Source organism: Carettochelys insculpta, chromosome 7 (assembly GCF_033958435.1).
Source record: "Carettochelys insculpta isolate YL-2023 chromosome 7, ASM3395843v1, whole genome shotgun sequence".
In the NCBI taxonomy this organism is placed as follows: Eukaryota; Metazoa; Chordata; order Testudines; family Carettochelyidae; genus Carettochelys; species Carettochelys insculpta.
Window position 1 is genome coordinate 17,672,813 of NC_134143.1, and position 20,586 is coordinate 17,693,398.

Sequence of the window (20,586 nt, forward strand, 5' to 3'; positions counted from 1 at the left end):
TGGGGTATTTCTGGAGTCAGTTAGAAGTTTTGTTCCAGAGTGAAGTGGAGGAGACTTGTAGATGACTTATGCTCCATTCGGAGGACAAGGGTTTAAGTCAAGTTTTGGGAACACAGCCTGAGATACATTAAAGGGCTTTGTTTTTTAGCAAGTGCTCAGTGTTCCACTGCCAGAAAATCAAGCCACTTTAAGGTGTCTCAGAGTGGAACCCCTAAGCATAATCAGTTTTGAAAATTTTGGCTGCTCAACAGTTCTGAAAATTATATTAGTGATTTAGCAGCCTAACGTTAGGATGTTGTAGTTGAGAATCTTGACTAAAGCATTTGACAAAATAGAGGGAATACTCATTTTGGTGTCTTGAGGATGAATTCTCTATTGCTTGTAAGTCACCTAGAAGATGCTAAGTTGGAAGGCATCATCCTGGCTAGGTATTACCTGAGAGAGGGGGTGGGAAGCAGAGGACAGCAGCAGCTGCAGGGGGTCACCTCCCCACATTCCACACACACACACACACACACACAATGTCCCGCCACACCTTCCCAGCACTGACAAGCTCTCGCTTCTCCATGGGAGCATATGCCTCACAGCTGAGAGCATATGCCTTACAGCTGCCCATGGAGAAGCATGGCTCAGAGGCCTGGGAGGCAGTGGTGGAACAGAGCAAGCTGCCACTCACTCTGTGGTGATTACAGGGGCAGTGGGGTGGCCAAGGAGAGGTGGTTCCACGCAGCTGTTGCTTCTACTGCTTGCCCCCTCCACCCATGCGCTGCTCCACATAATCTTCCTGCCCTCCAGCTACAGGATGACTAGGGCTGCTCCTAAAGGCACAGGGCCAGGGTGGCTGCCCTACCTCATCCTATGGAAGGAGTAGCTCTGCACTCCCCCATTGGTATGACCTGTTCTGTCCTCCCAATACATTTTGTATCCTGGTATTACTGTGTCCCATTAGATTAACAGAATTATTAGAGCATAGGCTTTTGTGGGCAAAGACCCACATCTCAGGCCCAGTATGTGCATTTGCACAGGCTTAAACTGTTTGCTATTAACTGCACATACCTTTTCCAAGATTGCTAAATAGTCAAGAGGTCAGACTCTTGCATTTGCTTGGCTTCAGTCCAACACTCTTTATAAGTCAGATCTGTTCCTCTTTCCATTTGTTTTACATTCCTGGGAAATCCCTTTCTTGTACCTTGTCCCAGTCACCAGCATTGTGAAACGAATTGGAATGTTGAAATGTTCTTCAGGAAAACAGATAATGAAGGAAAATGAAAACTCTTATTTACTGGAAGGTGATATGGGTGAAACACCAGAAACTATGTTACTCAATGCATAGCATATAAATGGAGAGATGAATTATTATTAAATCATTCCTGTACTAGTTCCACAGAGAACCTGAGATTACAGAGTAAGTAACTGGATGAAAATACTGTTACTTTTATTTTTGTCCTTTAATGATTAAGTTGCATTCATCATACAGTGATATTTATAATTTTGAGTGTATTTTAAAATAGCATTTATGGAATATTATGTGTCTCTCTAAATGCTTCAACTGCATATGAGGTTAAAATTTAATATAGCAGGTGGCATTGTATTTCCTGAATTTGGGTAATGCCAGCCATACTTTTCTCCTTGTATTTTACTCATAATATGTGTTTGGCTTATTAAACAGATAGTGTAATTCTAGGTTTGATTTTAAACCTTTAATAGAAACATGTCAATGATTAGTAAACCCTTCGCATGCTTGGGGGTATATTTGTACAATAGAAACAGATTTAGTTCATTTCCTGGCTGCCATTTATTAAAGATGCAGAGTTTGTCAGATGGCTGTTAAATCAGTGCCTTTCTGAACAAAGCAAACCTTTTATCTCTTGTGATATTTTCTGTCAGGATTGGGCTTGAGAGACACTGAGCTGCAAACTTGGTATTTAGCAAGAAGGGAGAAATCCAGCCTGTGAACGATCAGTCCCTGGAGTTTAGGGGCTCACTTGTCACTTTATGGATCAGCCTGTGTAAAGGGTAGTGACTCTGTGGGAGGTCCTTGGGCCTGTGTGTTTCTGCAGGCACAACTGATGCAAGAGCACAGAGGAACTGCAGTCACTGAAGTACCTTTGGACATGGTGCAGCATGTGCCCAGTGGGAACCTTTCTACTGGCTGATATGAGAGAAAAAGCCAGGACTCTGACTCTTTTCTGAGCCTTCCGGAGCAGCCCCTGCCTACACCAATGTCTGTGAGAGCAGCACTTCAGTTGTGTCCTGAATTAGGACAGTGAGCCTGTCCAGCCTGTGGGTCCTCTTCCCAGCACACACAGTGCACCTGAGCTGGTTCCAACCCACTTCACTCTCTCGAAAGCAATTGTTCACTTAAATCTTAACAGTGGTGGCCTGCTCCAGCAATTACATCACACATGGGAGGACACCTGCCTCTCCCATTGATAGCTGTGGGAACTGCATCGGTTCTCATCCACATAGGATAAGAAATAAGATCAGGGCCCAAGTGTCTGCAAACACTTAATTAGCAGGTGATAAAAATGAGACTTAAATTTAGCTTGTTCTGGTTTTGCGTGGTGCATTATTTAACAAAGGACAAACTTAAAAAATGTTTAAGATCTAGTCAAAATTTAATAAACTGTTTTCCAAGAGCACTAGTGCTTTCAGCAAAATAATGATGATTCAGGATATAAATGAAATAGAATGCAATTACTGAGCATGTCTTTGTTTAATCAGTTTATTCTTTGAGAGAGAAACTGATTTCATGGAGTTGAAATGTTTGTAGGGTAATGCTTTGATTTTTTAAAAACAGGTCAGACGCCTGGACAATGCTGCTGCTTGCAGTCCTGCTCTGTTTTGCTCTGGAAATATTGCTGTTGAATGCATCTGCTACAAATCCAAGCCAGAGTGTTCAGAAATGGGATCAACATGTGTGTACGCTAGTTGTGTGTGGGTCACCTCAGAATGGATTACCAGGCAGAGATGGAAGAGATGGGAAGGAAGGTCCTAAAGGAGAAAAGGGAAGTCAAGGTATTGAAGTATTTATTTCCTAATGTTATACTCACATGCCTGGTAACATTTTACACTATTTCTCATTTAACAGATGCTTCCTGTAAACTGTGGAGCTCTCAGCAAAATTAATCATATGAAAGTACTTATGTTTGTATTGTTAGTTACTAAAGGCAGGGATAGAATAGGCTGTTTTGTTCCTATTCACAATGAAATCTCTTACTATAGGTTGAACCTCTCTTGTCTGGCACCCTCGAGACCTGACCAGTGCTGGATGAGAGAATTTGCCAGACCAGGGAAGGTCAATATTTTCTAGCACATTATCAATGCTTCCGCTTCTTACTGGGCTCTTAGAAGACATTTAGGATTCTTCTTGGTGGTCCATCGTGTCCAGCAATGACATCTTCAGCTTGCACAGGCTCATTGCTTGTGGACTCAAATGTGGCTGAGCAGTCCAACCCTCGAACCGCATGGGCATTCACAGGAAGGGTTAAGGAAATGATCTTGACTCTGTTGGTGTGGCTGCTACTGTTGCTTTCCTCCTCTCATGAGCATCAGTCAGGTGTATGCATCGCTGCTCTTTGAAGTTGTTATACACATGTCGTATGACGGCATGCCACCCTGTTCATTCTTCTGTATGCTGCTCTAGCTGCTTTGACTTTAATCCAGCATGAGCAATGTTCGCCTTCATGCAGGCATTATACCTCTTCTGAGGCCTACCTTGATTCTTTTTTCCCTAGAAGAGTTCGCTATAGGGGAGTTGCTTAGGGATTCTTGACTCCTCCATTCATATGTTGTGCGTGTCCAGCGAAGCTGGGCTTTCAGAATCATGACTTCAGTGCTTGTGGTTCCTGCTCTGTCAAGGACTTCCAGGTTCATAACTCTGTCCTGCCATCAAATGCACAGTATTGACATCAGGCTGTGTGTGTGGAAGGGCTCCAACAGTTTCACATGTTTTCTGTACAAGGTCCAGGTTTCACATCCATACAGGAGACTGGTCAGAACTGCAGCTTTGTACACTTTCCGTTTAGTGGTCTGTCGAATATTGTGCCAATTCAGTAATCGTGCTCTCAGATGTCCTAGTGCTTGGTTGGCCTGGCAGATCCTGGCATTGACTTCTTTGTCAAGGGAACCATCATTGCATATCACGCTGCTGAGGTACTTGAACTCGTCTACTGTTTTTGACTCTGTTCCTTCAATAGAGATTGAAGCGAGGAGAGCAGCAGATCCTGAAGCAGGCAGAAACAGTACCTCGGTCTTTCCTAGGATGATGGTCAAACCAAAGAGGCAAGTGGCTTGTTGATGATAAGCTGGAGATCAGATTTCTTGTGTGCCATAAGTGCACGGTTGTCAGCAAAAAGGGCATCAAGGATGAGCATCTCAAGCATCTTGGTTTTAGCATTCAAATGGCATACTCATCAAGCCTGTACTTTATGTGGACTACATGGTCCAGGTCCCTAACTGCGTGGCTCAGGATGCAAATGAAAAAGAAGTTGAATAACAATGGGGCCAGCACACACCCTTGCTTCATGCCACTGGATATCTCAAAAGGATCTGAGGACTTGCCATTCAAAAGAACAAAGCCAGTCACGTCATCATGGAGCAGGCGTATGAGGTTACTGAATCTTCTTGGGCAGCCAAATTTTGACAGGATAATCCACAGGGCTTCTCTGTTGATGGTGTCAAACACCTTGATCAGATCTGTAAAGACAGTGTATAGATCCAGGTTCTGCTCTATGCACTTTTCCTGGACCTGACGAACAGCAAAGATGATGCCAATAGTGCTGCGGCCTGGGCGGAAACCACACTGTGCTTCTGGTAGGTTCTCCTCTGAGATGCTGGTGATCAGATGGTTGAGGATGACTCGAGCTAAGATCTTCCCAGCAGTAGAGAGGAAGGAGATGCCCCTGTAATTTCCACAGTCAGCTTTGTTGCCCTTGTTCTTGAAGAGTGAGATGATTGTGGCAATCCTAAAGTCTTTGGGCATGTCTTCTTCTAAGATGCTGGTCAAAATGCTGTGAAAGACTTCAGGTGACCCTTGTCCTGCTGTCTTGAAAATTTCAGCAGGGATACCGTCCATCCCAGAGGCTTTGCCAGAGTTGGTCTGGCTGATTGTCTTTTTGACCTCATCCATTGTTGCCTGTCTGTCATGGGTTTTTGAGTGATCTGTTCTAGGGCTGAAGGATCGACAATGGAGGGCCTGTTGAGAAGGTTGCTGAAGTGCTCTCTCCACCTATCATTGATGGTGCTCTTCTCCCTCATGAGGCTCATGCCATCTGCAGACAGGAGAGGTGTAGTACTTGGTTTTGAAGGTCCAGATACAGCTTTGATAGCACTGAAGAACATCTTGGAGTTCTTGGTGTCAGAGTAGTATTGGACTTCATCAGCTTTTCTCTCCCACCACTCATCTTGTATTTTGTGAGGTGCAGTCTGTGCCTGTCTCTGAAGGTTCTTGAAATGGCCATATTTGGAGATTGAGAACTGATCATTTTGCCGTAACAGAAATGCATTCCAGTTTTCCTCTAAAATCTTCAGCATGGTCTCATCATTTTTGTCAAACCAGTCTTGATGAACTCTCTTTTTTAGTCCTTGTGTCAACTTGGCTGATTCCATTACCATGGTTTTAAACTGGTCCCACTTTTGTGTTGGGTCTCCAGTCAAAGGTCCCAGGGATGTCAGCACTTTGCCAAGGTGGGCTGTAAATTGCTTGCGATGACCAGTATGTTGCAGCTTCCCAATGCTGAAGGAGGGTCTGACAACCCTGAGTTTCCTGTGGTGCAGTAGTGTGATGTGCAGCCTAAGGACAGATCTGACGAGTCTATGATGAGTCCAGCACTCAGCTCCCAGCATAACCCGGGTGACCTTAACATCATGAATGTCCCACCTGCAACTGATGACATAGTCAACAAGGTGCCACTGTTTTGATATCGCGTGTATCCATGAGGTCTTGTACTTATCAGCCTGCCTGAAGAGAGTGTAGGTAATTGTCAGGTCATTTTCTGCACACAAGCACAACAGAAGGCTATTGGCATTCATGCCACCAATGCTGTGATGCCCCAGCACCCCTTTCCAGTTCAAAGGTGATGTTTATCACTAGAAGGAGTTGCTTTCACAAGCCAATCAAGGTCCTTGTAGAAACTCTCTTTTGCTTCCTCACTGCTGGTCAGAGTGGGGGCATAAGCGCTGATTAAAGTAACATGGCAAGAGGGGTTGAGGGGGAAATGGAGCTTGATCAAACGCTCACTGATGCAAGTTGGTAGGTCAGGAAGTTGGCACAGAAGTGATGTTTTGTTTGCAAGTCACACTCTGTAGATTCTGTCTTTATTTTCTGGCCTGCCTTTCCAGAAGAAGGTGTAACCTCCTTTCAGTTCACAGATAGAACCTTCTTCTGCAAGCCTGGTCTCACTCAGGACAGCTATGTCAATGTTATAGCATGCCAGTTCTCTTGCTATGAGGGCCGTTCTTCTCTCAGGCCTCATAGTGTTCTCCCTGTCCAACAGGATGCAAACGTTCCATGCTCCAAATATGATCTTTCTTTTCATTGTTTTTCGACTGCTATGAGGGTAAAATTGCTAGCTGCGGCATGCTGGCCAGTTTGGTTGGGACAAGCAAATTTTGGGACACCTTTTCAGGTCCCCTCCTTCATTTGGGAATGAGCAGTGCTCCCCCTAAAGGGGCCTGCTCAGTCACCTGGGATGTTGCTGACCTCCTCCATTGTCCTAGGGTCAGATTCCAGGGACCAAAGTCCACAGGCCACTTATGTGCAGGTTTGGAATTATGACTCCCAGTAGTCACCTCCATCTGTCACTTCGCCCATCCCTCATTGCTGCAGGACTTTGAAGTAAACAGAAAGTGTAGAAGGATAAAGTATACGAATAAATTAGACTGATTTGAGAGATGAGAGAGTGCAAAGACCCGGTGTGAAAGAATGTTTAAAGAGGAAAAGCCATTGCACAGGGGCAGTTCCACTCTCTCGGCCTCAGAAGCTTGATTCCAGTGGTACGAAAAGTCATCACAGCTGTAGCATTCTTAGGCTGCAGTGGAGGGCCATGCCATCTTTGGTGCCTTGTCATGCCCTCCATGCTCCACAGTGCATTACAGAGCCACCTTCCTGGTCATTGGATATCACTGTTGATCTCATGCGTCCAGTCCACAGGAACCAACTTCATATGTTGGGATAGGTAAGTCCCTATCTCTCCGAAGGTTTCATACCTGTCGGCTATCAAAGTTGCATGACCTGCCCCTGAAGAGACATGACAAGTCCCCCACAGCAGAGGTGCTACCCCTCCCTGGACACCCCATACACCCTAACATTTAGGGTAAATTGCAGTTAAATAACAGCACCAAACACTTGTCTTAGAGGGGTAGCTGTGTTAGTCTGTACCTTTGCCGAACAAAGCAAGCAGTTCTGTAGCACCTTAAAGACTAACAATTCTATTTATTAGGTAATGAGCTTTCATGGAAGTGGGTGTTACCTTGATATGGGTTTACATTTGAGGACTGCTTTCTTATTCAATAATGTTACATTTGGTTTCAGGTTATAGAAAGAGAATTTGTTACAACAGGTGCCTAAAAATGATCATATTATTCATTGTAAATAAAGTATCTGAACAATTTAGTCTTTTTTTCCTTTTTGTATATTGTGCACAAACAGTTGATAAATATGGTACACAAGCTTATTCTTTGCAATTGTTCACTGAATGGTTTGTGTGAACTGTTTTTTGGGATTTGTCTCTGAATATTTGCTATTATTTTGCCTGGTTTATGTTTGTTCCTGTAAGTCACCTGTCTCTCTTTCCCTCCGTGAATGAATGGCTTCAGTTTTGTAAGCAGAAATCTCTTTTCCTCTTCTTTTTCTGTGAACAAATTATCCTTGAATATTCTGAATTATTTGCGAAGTGAGTGTGGATTGGGGTGTTTTCATGGACAAGAATATTAAACCAATATTTTCTTTCTCTATTTGCTCATATCTGCAACGCAGAATATATTATCTTCTGCAACTCACACAAATATATTCTCTTCTTTGATTCACACGATATTAATTTTGGTTACATATCACTTGCCCCATGAGTACCCTTTTTAACACATTTCTTCCATTTGCTATTGCAATTAAATTAATTATGAAGCCATCCTGACACCATGGAAGAGGTGGACATTTAATGAAACAATACTAAAATTGCATTCTAATCAGGACCACTGAAATGCACCAGATTTTATATTTTATTATTAGAGTTCAAGGAGCAGGTGCTTATCTGATTTATACCCTGGAAACCCTTGATGAATTGTAAAAGTAGAGTCGCAGCAGAATTTGGACCCAATTTTAATAAACATTATCCTATTCATCTGCAAGTCTCTTGTGGTTCAATCCTGTTTTGTTTTCTTCTTTTTTTTTTTTAAATCTCTTGATTTTTCTTTTGACCCAACACTAGGATTACAAGGATTAAAGGGGTCACAAGGTCCCCCAGGAAAGATGGGCCCTCCTGGACCAGTAGGAGCTAAGGGCTCATCAGGAGAAAAAGGTCTGAAAGGTGATATTGGAGGAAGAGGTAAGATCTGTGGTTATTTTGGTTGGGAAGGTTAATGTAATCACGAGTCATCAGGGCTGTCCTTAGGATTTAGGGGCCCTATGCAGTATTATTAAATAGGTACCCCTAAGCCCAATGGCAGCCATGAGAAGGATAATGTTGTTTTTTTTTCAGCAGAGGTGACTGGTGCAGGGATTCCAGTGGGGACACCAGCCATATGCCCCTCTCCCTCCCATCCCTGCTCTGCCCCCATTCACCCCTTCCTGCGAATTTCCTGTGCGTCTTCCGATGAGTGTGGGGTAGTCCCCCCACACATACCTCTGTAGTGGTGCAGTCGAGTAGAAGGCTTTCAGTGTGTAATACTTTCAGCAACACACTTATGGAATATTTTAAGCTGAGGCCCTGTCAACTAACACAGTAAATTCAGAAACTCCCAGTATATACCTGGGGTAGGCAAATGTCTGTTGAATGGCTTCATTCCACTTGAGTGGCTTTTCAATGGTTTCAGTGTTCTGCTTATAGGTCTGGCAGTCTTTTTTCACTTTTAAGTCAACTAGACCCTCTCTGGAGGAAGCACAGCCACATAACAGGGATAGGAAAGTATGGAGGAGTGGACACTAAGACCCAGAGTTCTCCCAGATTTTTCAGGTGCCCTACAACACTGCATATTCTGCACACAGGTAGAGATGGCCATGTTAACCACTAACCATCTGAAAAAAAAATAGCCAGAATTAAGCAGAAATGAAAGTAAGCATGTCTATGCTAACTACAAGAATCTTAAATGTGAATCCTGAAGTGCCTAAGATACATGATCTAAGGGTTTGTAATTAGTACTATTGGAATAAAAAAACTGAAGAAAAATACATTTAAGTTAAATATTTAAAAATCTATGTCTAGAGTAATGGAGCAATCCTATATTTCCCCATGGGTAGAGTAAGTCTCCTGATAGTAAATCCATATAAAGTTTGGTTTCAGGGCTTAGTTTGACCTAATATCAGAACTGTGTTAAGGTCAGTGGTTTAGCTTTACAGAAGTTTTGAATAAGGTTTTCTTTAGACTTGGTCCTTGTACCCACTCATCCAAAAATATTGTACTTTGAAACAAAATTCACATGATTTTCATACAAAACTGTAAGTGAACCAAAGGTATGTTGACTCATTTCTAGGTACATGTGAAATGGCCTGAACTTTTAAATTAACGCGGCCTTAGTTTTGCATTCATCTTCAGATTGGCTAGCAAATGAGTTTAATATTGCTTAACTACAAACATTTTATGTGTGTCATACCAAACAGGACTTGGCTATTTTACTTTCTTGCGACAAATTAGGCATTATTTTTTAAAAAAGGACTGACCTTTCCAAGAAGGGATGGTAGTCCTAACAGAGTTATAATGTAAATGAACATTTCATGTATTTCCCTTTCAATCTGTTTCATCAGGATTGCAAGGAGTCCCAGGTCTGAAGGGTGACCCAGGCAATGTGGGCCCTTCTGGGCCCAAAGGGGATAAGGGTCCGTCAGGTGAAAAGGGAGTAAAAGGAGAGAGAGGTAAGTGGTGTCATTATATGCTGCTTCACACTTCAGTGATTGCAGCGAAGGGTCCTGTGGCACCTTATAGACTAACAGAAAAGTTTTGAGCCTGAGCTTTCGTGAGCACAGACTCACTGATGAAGTGAGTCTGTGCTCACGAAAGCTCATTCTCAAAACTTTTCTGTTAGTCTATAAGGTGCCACAGGACCCTTCGCTGCTGTTACAGATCCAGACTAACACGGCTACCCCTCCGATACTTCAGGGATTGTTTCCAATCTAGTGGTACTAGATACAGAAATAGATCGTTGTAGGTTATTGTGCAGTGGGATGTACAATTTTCTTTAACTGTCTCTAATTTCTGTATTATACAAGTCACATTTGAATCATCTGGATCTGATGGGAGAGTTTGACGGTGCACCAAAAAGCTGTAGGAATTTCCCCTCCAATATTTATAACCTGTCCTATGATGGTGCCAGATTTTCAATTCCTCCTTCTCTTCGTGTCCCTGTGCATTCTTCGTTCAGATTCTATCAGCAAGTCAACGACAAAGACCACAATTATTCCCATCAGGAGACTCACTGGAATAGTGAACACTCAATGATAAAATTGCTGCTTTTGTACATCTCATCCCTTTCATCATCCTCTAGGCCTTCCAGGAACCACAGGTTCACGGGGCCAGCCAGGAATCGCAGGCTCCCCTGGGCCAAAAGGTGACAAAGGTTCAGTAGGTGAAAAGGGAGCAAAAGGGAGCAATGGGGATAGAGGTAAGTGGTGTAGGCCAGCTTGCAAGCTGCATTGCAAAGATCACTTCCATTGTAATTATTTCTCTGCTGCTGCAAATTGCCACAGTTTTGTTCTGTCCATTTACAGCAGCAGAGAATTTGTCTACTAGCTTAAAGAGAAGAGTAAAAGGATGCAGTGAAAGGGCTAAAGATTCTATTTGGTTAAATGCAAAGCCGAAGTCTGTACTCTTATCTGAAGCATAAGTAAGTCTCCTTTGCCATAGAAATCAGCTCTTGGGAATATAGTCAGTTAATGGGAATTCTTAGTTTTGACCAGATTAAAAACTGCTGAGTGAATAACTTGGCGAGGGGAGGTGGTTCACAATTTCAGTATTTCAATGTCTGCATGTCTAAGCTGTGCCAATTAGGGTTTCTCTGCACAGAGAAATTGACCAGCATAATTATAGTGTAATAAATACATAGCATCGTTAACTATATCGCTCATTTTCCCCGTGTAGACAAACCCTCAAGCTACATCTACACTTGCCCCCTTCTTCGAAGGGTGCATGGTAATCAGGCTGATGGGAGATTACTAATGAAGTGTTGCAATGTATTCTCCTCCACAGTAACTCTGAAGTGCCAAAATTTTGGGGTCATAAAGGTACATTGAAGTAGCGCAGGCACTTCGAAGTGCCCGCGGTTACACAGCTTGCTGGCACTTCGAAGTTTGACACTTTGAAGTTGTTGTGGGGGAGAATTAGCCACAGCACTTCATTAGTACTCTCCCATCAGCCTGGTTACCATGCACCCTTCGAAGAAGGGGGCAAGTGTAGATGTAGCCTTAGTGTAGTCAGAAGAGCGAAAATAAGCATTCTCAGAGAATTAAACTACCTTACCTGACAGTAAACTAATCCTTCATTTTGAGTCCAAATAAGGACATATCTTACCAAGTTTAATCACCACATTTGTAGTCACAAGCTATGAATTGTTAAATCTTTATAGAATCTCTTTTTATGCTTACCTTCAACCTCTACGTGATGTCAGAATTATTAGTCTAAACAAAATTACTTCAAATTTGATAAGTCTAAGATTCTGCAGTAATGATATTTATCATTTAGGCTTAATTGGTGTTAGATGGCAGAGTTATATATACCATTATTACATCCACTGTTCATGGTTTATCTGTGCAATTTGTTGCTCAGGCAGACTATTATCAAGAAAAGGGCAATGTGTATAAAAGTTACAATTCTTAATAGCGATAGAATGCTTTGCATTTTCAAAGCACTTGATGGACATGAACGTAGTCTAAAGCCAGGACTGATTATCCATATTTTATGAATGAAGAAGCTGGGACACAACCTGTGGAAGTTGTAATTTGTCTGCGATTAGTAGCATTACAACTCAGTCCCATGTTTTGCTGCATAACAATGTGAGGGCATGGCTGTCCATTAATCTGAGCAGTTTATTGCATGTCAAGACATCTAGGTTCTATACCTAGTGTGCTATTTTTTCATTAAGTAACCTTGGTCAACATGGTCTCCTGTCTGGGTCTCAGTTAGTTAATTTGTAAAATTGGTATAATGCTACTTAGTTCAAGAGGCATCAAGGCTGGATTGATTTGTTGAATACTGTGATAGTTTGAGGGAAAAGGCAATGTATAAATGTCTTCTATTTTTAATGTGAATTTATACAACTATGTGAAGATTAACTTGATCTTTTTGTACTTATTTCACTGGACCTAACCATAGGGTTACAAGGAAGCTCAGGTTTACAGGGCCCCAAAGGACAAATTGGTTCGTCTGGGCCAAAAGGTGATAAAGGCTCAGTAGGAGAAAAAGGAGCAAAGGGAGACAGTGGACTATCGGGTAAGTAGAGCAATGGGATTTGGTTAGTTAGTTTGTTTTGTCTGCTGGGGGAAGGGTGTTTAGTGCATGCCCTGTTTCTCTGTACTAATGGATTTTGGACCACTTTAAGCCCCATCCAGGTAAAATATGTATACGGTAAACTCTGTTTTATTTTGTATAATGGGAATTCTCAATTAACCGACGTTCTGTCCTGCCTCAGCCATCCTCCTCTTTCTCTGGTGGCCTATGGTGTGTGCACAGCCAGCAGCTCTTCCACTCTCCCACCCAGTGCCTGCCACAGGCAGCAGCTCCCCACCCAGCACCCACCACCACAACAGCTCCCCAAGCGGCCTGGTGGTGGCCGCCCCCAGAGCAGCTCCCCTCCCAGTGCCCACCACCAGCAAAGGTTCCCCACATGGCATAGCCATGTGCGAGCCCTGCAAGCAACTCCCTGCCATCCTCAACAACAAGGTAATGGGGCAGTGGTTGAGCAAGATCCTGCACTTGGGACAGAGTGGGGAGAGATGAACTTTGTTATCCAGCATATTTAAATATCCAACAGCCTCCCAGTCCCAGGGCTGCTGGATATGAAAGAGTTAACTGTAATAAGAGATTATCTCTTTTCCAATGCACATTAATTTATATCTGTATAGTTTACATCTTGTAAAACTGGTTCACCTGCAAATATATGACATCACCTAAATATAAAGATCAGAACATCACTATGACATACAAGATTAACCAGTAGTATTTTATAGATTATATCAGTCATCTGTTCCTTGGCTGAAATCCTTGTCCCACTGAAGTCAGTGACAAAACTCTCATTTACATAATGGAACCAAGATTTCAAATGGTAAACAGATTTTCCACATCACAGAGTTGTAAACCCATTCTTATGATTACAATTTTTTCCTTGTATGATAACTTTGTATTTTCAGAAATCATTGAAAAAAATTAGGAAGAAGGGTGCTTTCAAAAGTGAGGTTTCCTTTTGAAAGAACCCACCTACATGGCTTTTTTGGCTTTTGAAAACAGCACTTCCAGAATGGCGAGTGGCTGTCATTATGCAAATGAGACACTGAATGTGCAAATAAGTGCTTCATTTGCATTTTTGATCCACCGTTTTTGCATCCCCCTTTTGAAAAGAAGGATCAATGTAGACATGGCTATAGAGGATTAGATCATAACCAAAACATCTAGAATAAAACAGTTATTTACTTCTATTGTTTATTAGTTATGACATTAAGATTAATGCAACCATTTCCATTCAGAGATCACTCTTCTTAAAAGGCAAGTAAGCACTTTGGAAGGGCAGCTGAAAGCTCTGCAAAGCAGCTTCTCCAAGTACCAAAAAGGTAGGATGATACTGTGTTGGGATGGTGCTTTTCAACACAACTATCTCTCTGATTTCTTTTTAAGCCCTCTGAATTGTAGTCTGATGCATTTAAATAGTGGTTTAGTTCATCTTCATTATTCATGAATTGTACAGTGCCTTAGACTTTCCTGATGCTTTATAAGATATAAAGCAGTGCACTTTCTCTTCACAAAGAGAATACAAAGGCCCATGTCAATAAGAGATGAATTCTCTGGCGTGATTCCAGGTACCCTTAGATCTCAATGGCCGTGTCTACACGTGCCCCAAACTTTGAAATGGCCATGCAAATGGCCATTTCGAAGTTTACGAATGAAGCGCTGAAATGCATATTCAGCGCTTCATTAGCATGCGGGCGGCAGCAGCGCTTCGAAATTGACACGCCTTGCCGCCGCGCGGTGCATCCAGACGGGGCTCCTTTTCAAAAGGAAGCCACCCTACTTCGAAGTCCCCTTATTCCCATGAGCTCATGGGAATAAGGGGACTTCAAAGTAGGCGGGGCCCTTTCGAAAAGGAGCCCCGTCTGGACGTGCCGCGCGGCGGCAAGGCGCATCAATTTCGAAGCGCTGCTGCTGCCCGCGTGCTAATGAAGTGCTGAATATGCATTTCAGCGCTTCATTAGTAAACTTCGAAATGGCCATTTCGAAGTTTGGGGCACGTGTAGACGTAGCCAATGAATCCAGTTACTAACATAAATATCTCCCAGCAAGCACTGGTCTTCTCACATGTGGAAGATTGACCCAAAAGGGGGACGTGCTAATTCAAACCATCAGGGCTTGACAGTCGACCCTGATACCCTCATTCTTATGAGGAGTAAGGATGGTCAACAGGAGAAACTCTCTGGTTGACCTCCCCCTGCGAGGACTCCCTGATAAATCGATCTTAGGTATGTTGATTCCAGCTACACAACTGTTGTAGCTGGAATTGCGTATTTAAGATCAACTTTCAGGTCTCGTTTAGACCTGCCCTTACATCTAAAAGGAAACATAAAGCCATCTGGATATTTCAGCATCTCTCTCTGATGTTAATGGGGTACTGTCAAAGGGGGATGGGTGGACTTAGATCTTCTGTTTATAACACGCAGTGTGCTGCACTGGAAGCAGAAATGGGCTTTGCAGCATGCCCTGAAAACCAAAATAGGACCTAATACAGGCCAAGGGTTAGGGAATAAATTCCACAATCTTGGAACTCCCACAGAAAATGCCTGTTTTTGAATATTTCAGTGGTTCTAGGATCAGGTCCTTTGGGAAACTGCAGGCTTCGGTATGGTATGAGGGCAGGGTTTAGTCTATCACATAGCAGTAAGGATCACCCTACTTTAGTGACAGACTCCTTGATTCAGCTGATCAGCTGCTATAAAGTGATATAACACCATTTAAATCAATGGAGTTTAACTGATTTCCACCACCTGACCCCATTAATCCATTGATATCACAGAATTATCCCTTAACTAGAGGCCTAATGTGGAGATTGTTTTGTATTCTAGTTACAACATTCCCAAATGGCAGAATTGTTGGTGGAAAGATATTCATGACCAGCGGCTATGAAGGCAACTATGACAGCCTGAAACAAAGATGCTCCCAAGCTGGAGGCCAACTTGCTTCTCCTCGGAATGCTGCAGAGAATGCTGCCATCCAGGAGATAGCTGCTTTGTACAACAAACTTGTGTTTCTTGGGATAAATGATATTCAGACCGAGGGTCGCTTCACATACCTAAAAGGAGAAAACATTGTGTATTCCAATTGGAACACAAAGGAACCCAGTAATAGTAATGGAAATGAGGACTGTGTAGAACTCCATTCAAACGGCAAGTGGAATGACCGATTCTGTGGAGAGAAACGGTTAATTGTGTGTGAATTTTAAACCATCTGCCTTATTGCCTTTTTTTCACTTGGTGGAAGTGACACCTGCTGTAATGTGTTGGAATCAAATATTTATCCTGTTTAAAGGGGCTTTGCAGATTTATAGGATATCAGCATTTTTAAAGCAAAACACTTGGATTCTGCTTTCTTGTGCTGAACAACTTTAGTTCAAGTAAAAAGCTATCATCATGTACTGAACCAAATAAAAATCCAAAACTGCACATGCAAACCCATGCAGAAGGATACATTGGTGGATTAGTTTTCTAGGTGATGTAAGACAGAGTTGACATTATTCTGATTGCTCAAAAGAGGTTATCTGTATGCCTAATGAACATGCTTGGCAGTGCATTTGCTTGCCTGTAAATATTATTTATTTTTTTCTATTGCTGTACTCCAGAGACCCTAGTCTAAGTCAGAAGTCACTTGTGCAAGGAGCTGTACACACATGGAAGACACAGCTACAAAATAGCTTATATGTTAATTTAATAAGCTTCTGTGCTCCTGGGAATTATGTCAGGATGTGTATTTGTTTTTAAACTTTGGATCTGATTGCTGGAATGTATAATACCTGAAGGAATTTAAGTCACTATATTTTGTACTGTTACTTGTTGCTTGCATTTTTTTGCTGTTGAACTTTTGTATGCACTGTACTTTCAGGTATGAAAGGTTTACATGCAATTAGGTAACAGGCTGCATGAATTTCCACCGTCTCAGATCCCAAGGATCTTTATTAAACTCAGTTAAATTAGAAACAAAGACAATTTTACCAAAACAAAATGAATGGTTTGAAAGAAAGGTGGTGCTTTTCAATGGCCCCTTACTTTACTAATTTGAGTTCCAGTAAGCTCTGTCCTGTCTGAGAGACTCCCTTTGATATCTCAATAAGAATGTATTTCTTTTCCCAGGACAGATAGCCTGTATTGCCTTCAGTTATCCCAGCACCCAACTGTATAACAAATTCTGCTTTTGCACTTTTGAAGAAGACTGTGTTTCTCAAATTTTATCATGCAAAGCAAAAAAATGCGCTTAGAATTCAGCTGACTTCATAAGTGTAGGTAACTCATGGTGTCTCAGGCCAAAATTAGAGCTCTAAGACTCTAATTTCCTGGCTAAAATGGTTAGTCAAAATCAGTAACTCACTGGCTGTCTACACTACAAAAATAACTTCAAAGTTGCTTACTTTGAAGTACAACTCTGAAGTAAGCAACTTTAAAGTTGAGCACCTACACACACACTACTTCAAAGTTAAACTTCTAAGTAGGGCACTACTCCATTCCCAGGAATGGAGTAAGGACTTCAAAGTTGGGCTCCCTACTTTGAAGTTAACTTTGAAGTAAGGGAAAATGTGTGTAGACTCTCTGCTGGCTACTTTGAAGCAGTGCCTAACTTCAACGTTAACTTTGAAGTTAGTTTCTAGTGTAGACACACCCACTGTGCCTTAAACTTAGAGAAAACATCTTTTTCCCATAGTTGCCTCTAAATAAAATAGAAATTCTTGATATATGTACTATCACAATTATCTTTCGTAGAAAGAATCCTTTTTTAAAAAAATATCTAAAAGACAAAACGTGAAAAGTTGTCTAGAGCATATCCTGAGCTTTTAGGTCAAGCAAGTGTCTGTGCCACATCAACAACTTATTACATAGGGAGCTGAACATGGAGATTACTTAGAGTACGCTGTCCAGGAGCTGTGCTTCCAGCTTTACTATAATTTCTAAGGCAGGTCCTACCAGCTACTTTTTGGGGGTGGTCGTTGGTTCACACAGATTAACCTTGCAGAAGTAATTCTTCAGTCAGGATGCAATATGCTCCCTTATTCACTCAGCATTATAGGACTTTTCACAAAAAGTCCCCTATGTTCCTAAGTGAGACATATTCAAGTATGCCAAGTTTAGCTAAGTTTCAAACAGATCATTGAATTGTTGGCCACAGAGGGAGGAGGTCTTTTTTGTGTGTTGGGGGCGTGTGTGTTATCACATGATTTGCAAATTTTGGCATACCCTGTGTGGGATGGCTATCTCCCTTTCCCTTAGGTCTGACTGCTCCTTCTTGACTTTTGGGGGCTGCTGGTTTGGCTTGCAATACAGGCTCCTTCTTCACTTCTTCTCTATTCTTTTCTTCTCTGACTTTCGTAAGTCGGCACAGGAGGATTTGTGGGTGACTCCTTTTTCAAATATAAGTGAAGGAGTATATTTTTAGCAAAGAGAGGACCTCTGAACACCTGGTGGGTAAAGTGGGCTTGTTTACTGTCTCCAGATACATTGCCTTCTTCAGAATTACTCTGGTGAATAACTGCTGAAATCACATCAGGAACTCAGGCCATTATTTTTATCTCTGCTGTTGTTTAAGGGGGTCATCCAACTTTCAAAACTCAAGACCCTCACCATCCAAAAGAGTGAGCAACTTCTCTGAGCATATCCTCCATCTTTCAGAATGACTGTCACGTAGACGGGTGAGCCATGCATCGCCACATGCTGGCCCCCACTGTCAGTTATGGGTGATGGAGGGATACTCCCTTCAAATCTTCCTGTGCTAGTAAAGTCTGTAGCTTGGCACTAAAATCTTTTAAGGGCAGGGCTCGTGGGTACAACTTTCGCCAGCTCCTGAGTCAGTTCACGTGCTATCACCTCTTTTGGGATTCTGCAGCATCCAGCCCTTTCAAGTGCTGTATCAGCGCACATCTGGTTCTGGGTATAGCATTGGCGAGTCATCCATTCATTATGACTATGTCTACATTAGTGAGTTTGGTCGACAAAACTGGTGGAATAGCCACACACAAAATGTGTTCTGTTGACGAGTAACAGAGAGAAAGTCATGCTAGTCTATATATAGCTATGATCTGAAGAAGTGGGTCTGTCCCATGAAAGCTCACCTAATAAATTATTTTATTGGTCTTTAAAGTGCTACTTTACTGCTTTTTTGTTCTGTTGACAGTATGTCAACAAAAGTTGGCACTTCTGCCAACAACCTTCTGCCTCTCCCAGATGAGGAAAAGTGCCTTTTGTTGACAGGTTCTTCAACAAAAATGCTACGTGGACACTCTGGGGAGCCTTCTCTTGACAGACAGGGCACCCAGAACAATGAGCAGCCCTGCATGCTGTGCTTCTGGATGCCTGTTTTGTCAAGAGAGTGGCCAGGCACTCCGACTGCTCTGTTGACAGAGCAAAGCTCTCTTCCAATTGGCTTTTGTGTGTGGCCACACTCTGTCAACAGAAGTTTTGTCAGGAAATCTCTTCCAACAGTGACTTCTGCTGAATGATCACTGTAGTGTAGGTATAGCCTATGAGTCTCCCCAGGACCTTCTCAGTGTGAGAGCACTTGGTCTGTCCATCCATAGGTTTACAGTGTCTTCTTGTTACCATAAAAGATGGTCTGTAAGCAGTTTCCACTGCTTCAGTCAGAAAGTCAAATATTTCTTATCTTGCATTTGAACTTGCCCCCTTAGGTGTCACTGAACTCATTGAGAACAGGCTGAGTAAGGAGTTGTGTACTGGCTTGTAAACAACCCCAGCGACTGCCTCCTTTCATGGCCTCCCTCCAAGACGTGGCTTGAGTCTCCTCATTTTTTTCTCGCTTGGACTTGGTATCACCAGTGTTTGTAGTGACTTCTCCCATCTCATCATGCAGGCTGGGTACTGGATTTTTTTTCCTTATCACTTTGTGCTTCCACTGTCAGTGATGCTTCTCCATTGCAGATACATGTGGAAGCAAAAATATTCAGGGATGCTAAAAAGGCATTTGCTGCAGAGACTCTGGTTTTTACATTATGTGAAAAAATAAAAACATCTCTTAACTAAAATTATACTGAAAAGACCATGTCACTTATTTGGCGTGCGCAACCTCCCACTCTTGAGGTTGATTTTTGAATGCACCTTAAATTTACATAGCTAAATTTACCCCAATTAACTGCTTCTGGCATCTTGAGGTTATTCAGTGGTGTGTAGGAATTTATGTATTAACACATCTCCAATTTCACTTCTGCCCCCAGACTTGAGTAATGAAAAGATGTCAAAAACTTTAAATCACCCCTAAAAGCCACATCACTGAATTTTACAAAGACACGTTTCACATTCATGGTAATGTGCTGTTCTACAGTTCTCTGCCTTCAAACATAATTGGCAGCCTCGATGTATACTGTATAGAACAAGTGGAACATGAAGCAGGTCTTTGCCCACAAAAGCTTATGCTCCAAAATATCTATTAGCTTATAAGGTGCCACAGGACTTCTTGTTGTTTTTGATAAACATAAAGGCTATGTCTATGAAAGAGGCTTTTCCCAGAAAAACTCGACTTTTGTCAGGAAAACCAATGGGACATCTCCATGTAAAAAATGCACTTTGTCAACAGTTTGTCTACAAAACTTGGCACATCCACCAGCGTGTTCTACCTCTCCCCATTCAGGGATAACTCTTCTCTTGACAGTGTTCTGTTGACAAAATAGCTGTGTAGACACTCCAGGGCCCTTTTGTCTACAGACAGGCCTTCCAGTTTGCCAGGCAGCCCCATTTGCAGAGCTTCCGATCAGCCGTTCTGTCGAGAAGGGGCTGCGCAGTCTGGCTGCTCTCTGTCAACAGAGCTGATTGCTCTCCTGACCCACTTTTATGTGTAGATGCAATCTGTTGACAGAAGTTTTGCAGGGAAATCTCTTCTGACAGTGACTTCTGTCAACAGGCTTCTCATGTAGACATAGCCAAACTGAATGAAAAGAAACAAAAATGAAAGAGGGGGATTAAAGTTA

General features: G+C 42.3%; 1 protein-coding gene across 2 annotated transcripts; it reads left to right on the forward strand.

The window, feature by feature from the left end:
- Window positions 1-2,808: 2,808 nt before the first annotated feature.
- Window positions 2,809-19,647, forward strand: LOC142016030 (uncharacterized). 2 transcript variants are annotated; one of them, XM_075000079.1, is made up of 7 exons: window positions 2,809-3,018; window positions 8,427-8,543; window positions 9,959-10,066; window positions 10,696-10,812; window positions 12,519-12,635; window positions 13,886-13,969; window positions 15,473-19,647. In XM_075000079.1, the coding sequence occupies exons 1-7, from the start codon at window positions 2,817-2,819 to the stop codon at window positions 15,847-15,849; spliced, it is 1,122 nt and encodes a 373-aa protein (XP_074856180.1). In that variant the 5' UTR covers window positions 2,809-2,816; the 3' UTR covers window positions 15,850-19,647. The 2 variants fall into 2 exon arrangements, with proteins under 2 accessions (XP_074856180.1, XP_074856181.1); XM_075000080.1 differs by lacking the exon at window positions 13,886-13,969.
- Window positions 19,648-20,586: the final 939 nt, after the last annotated feature.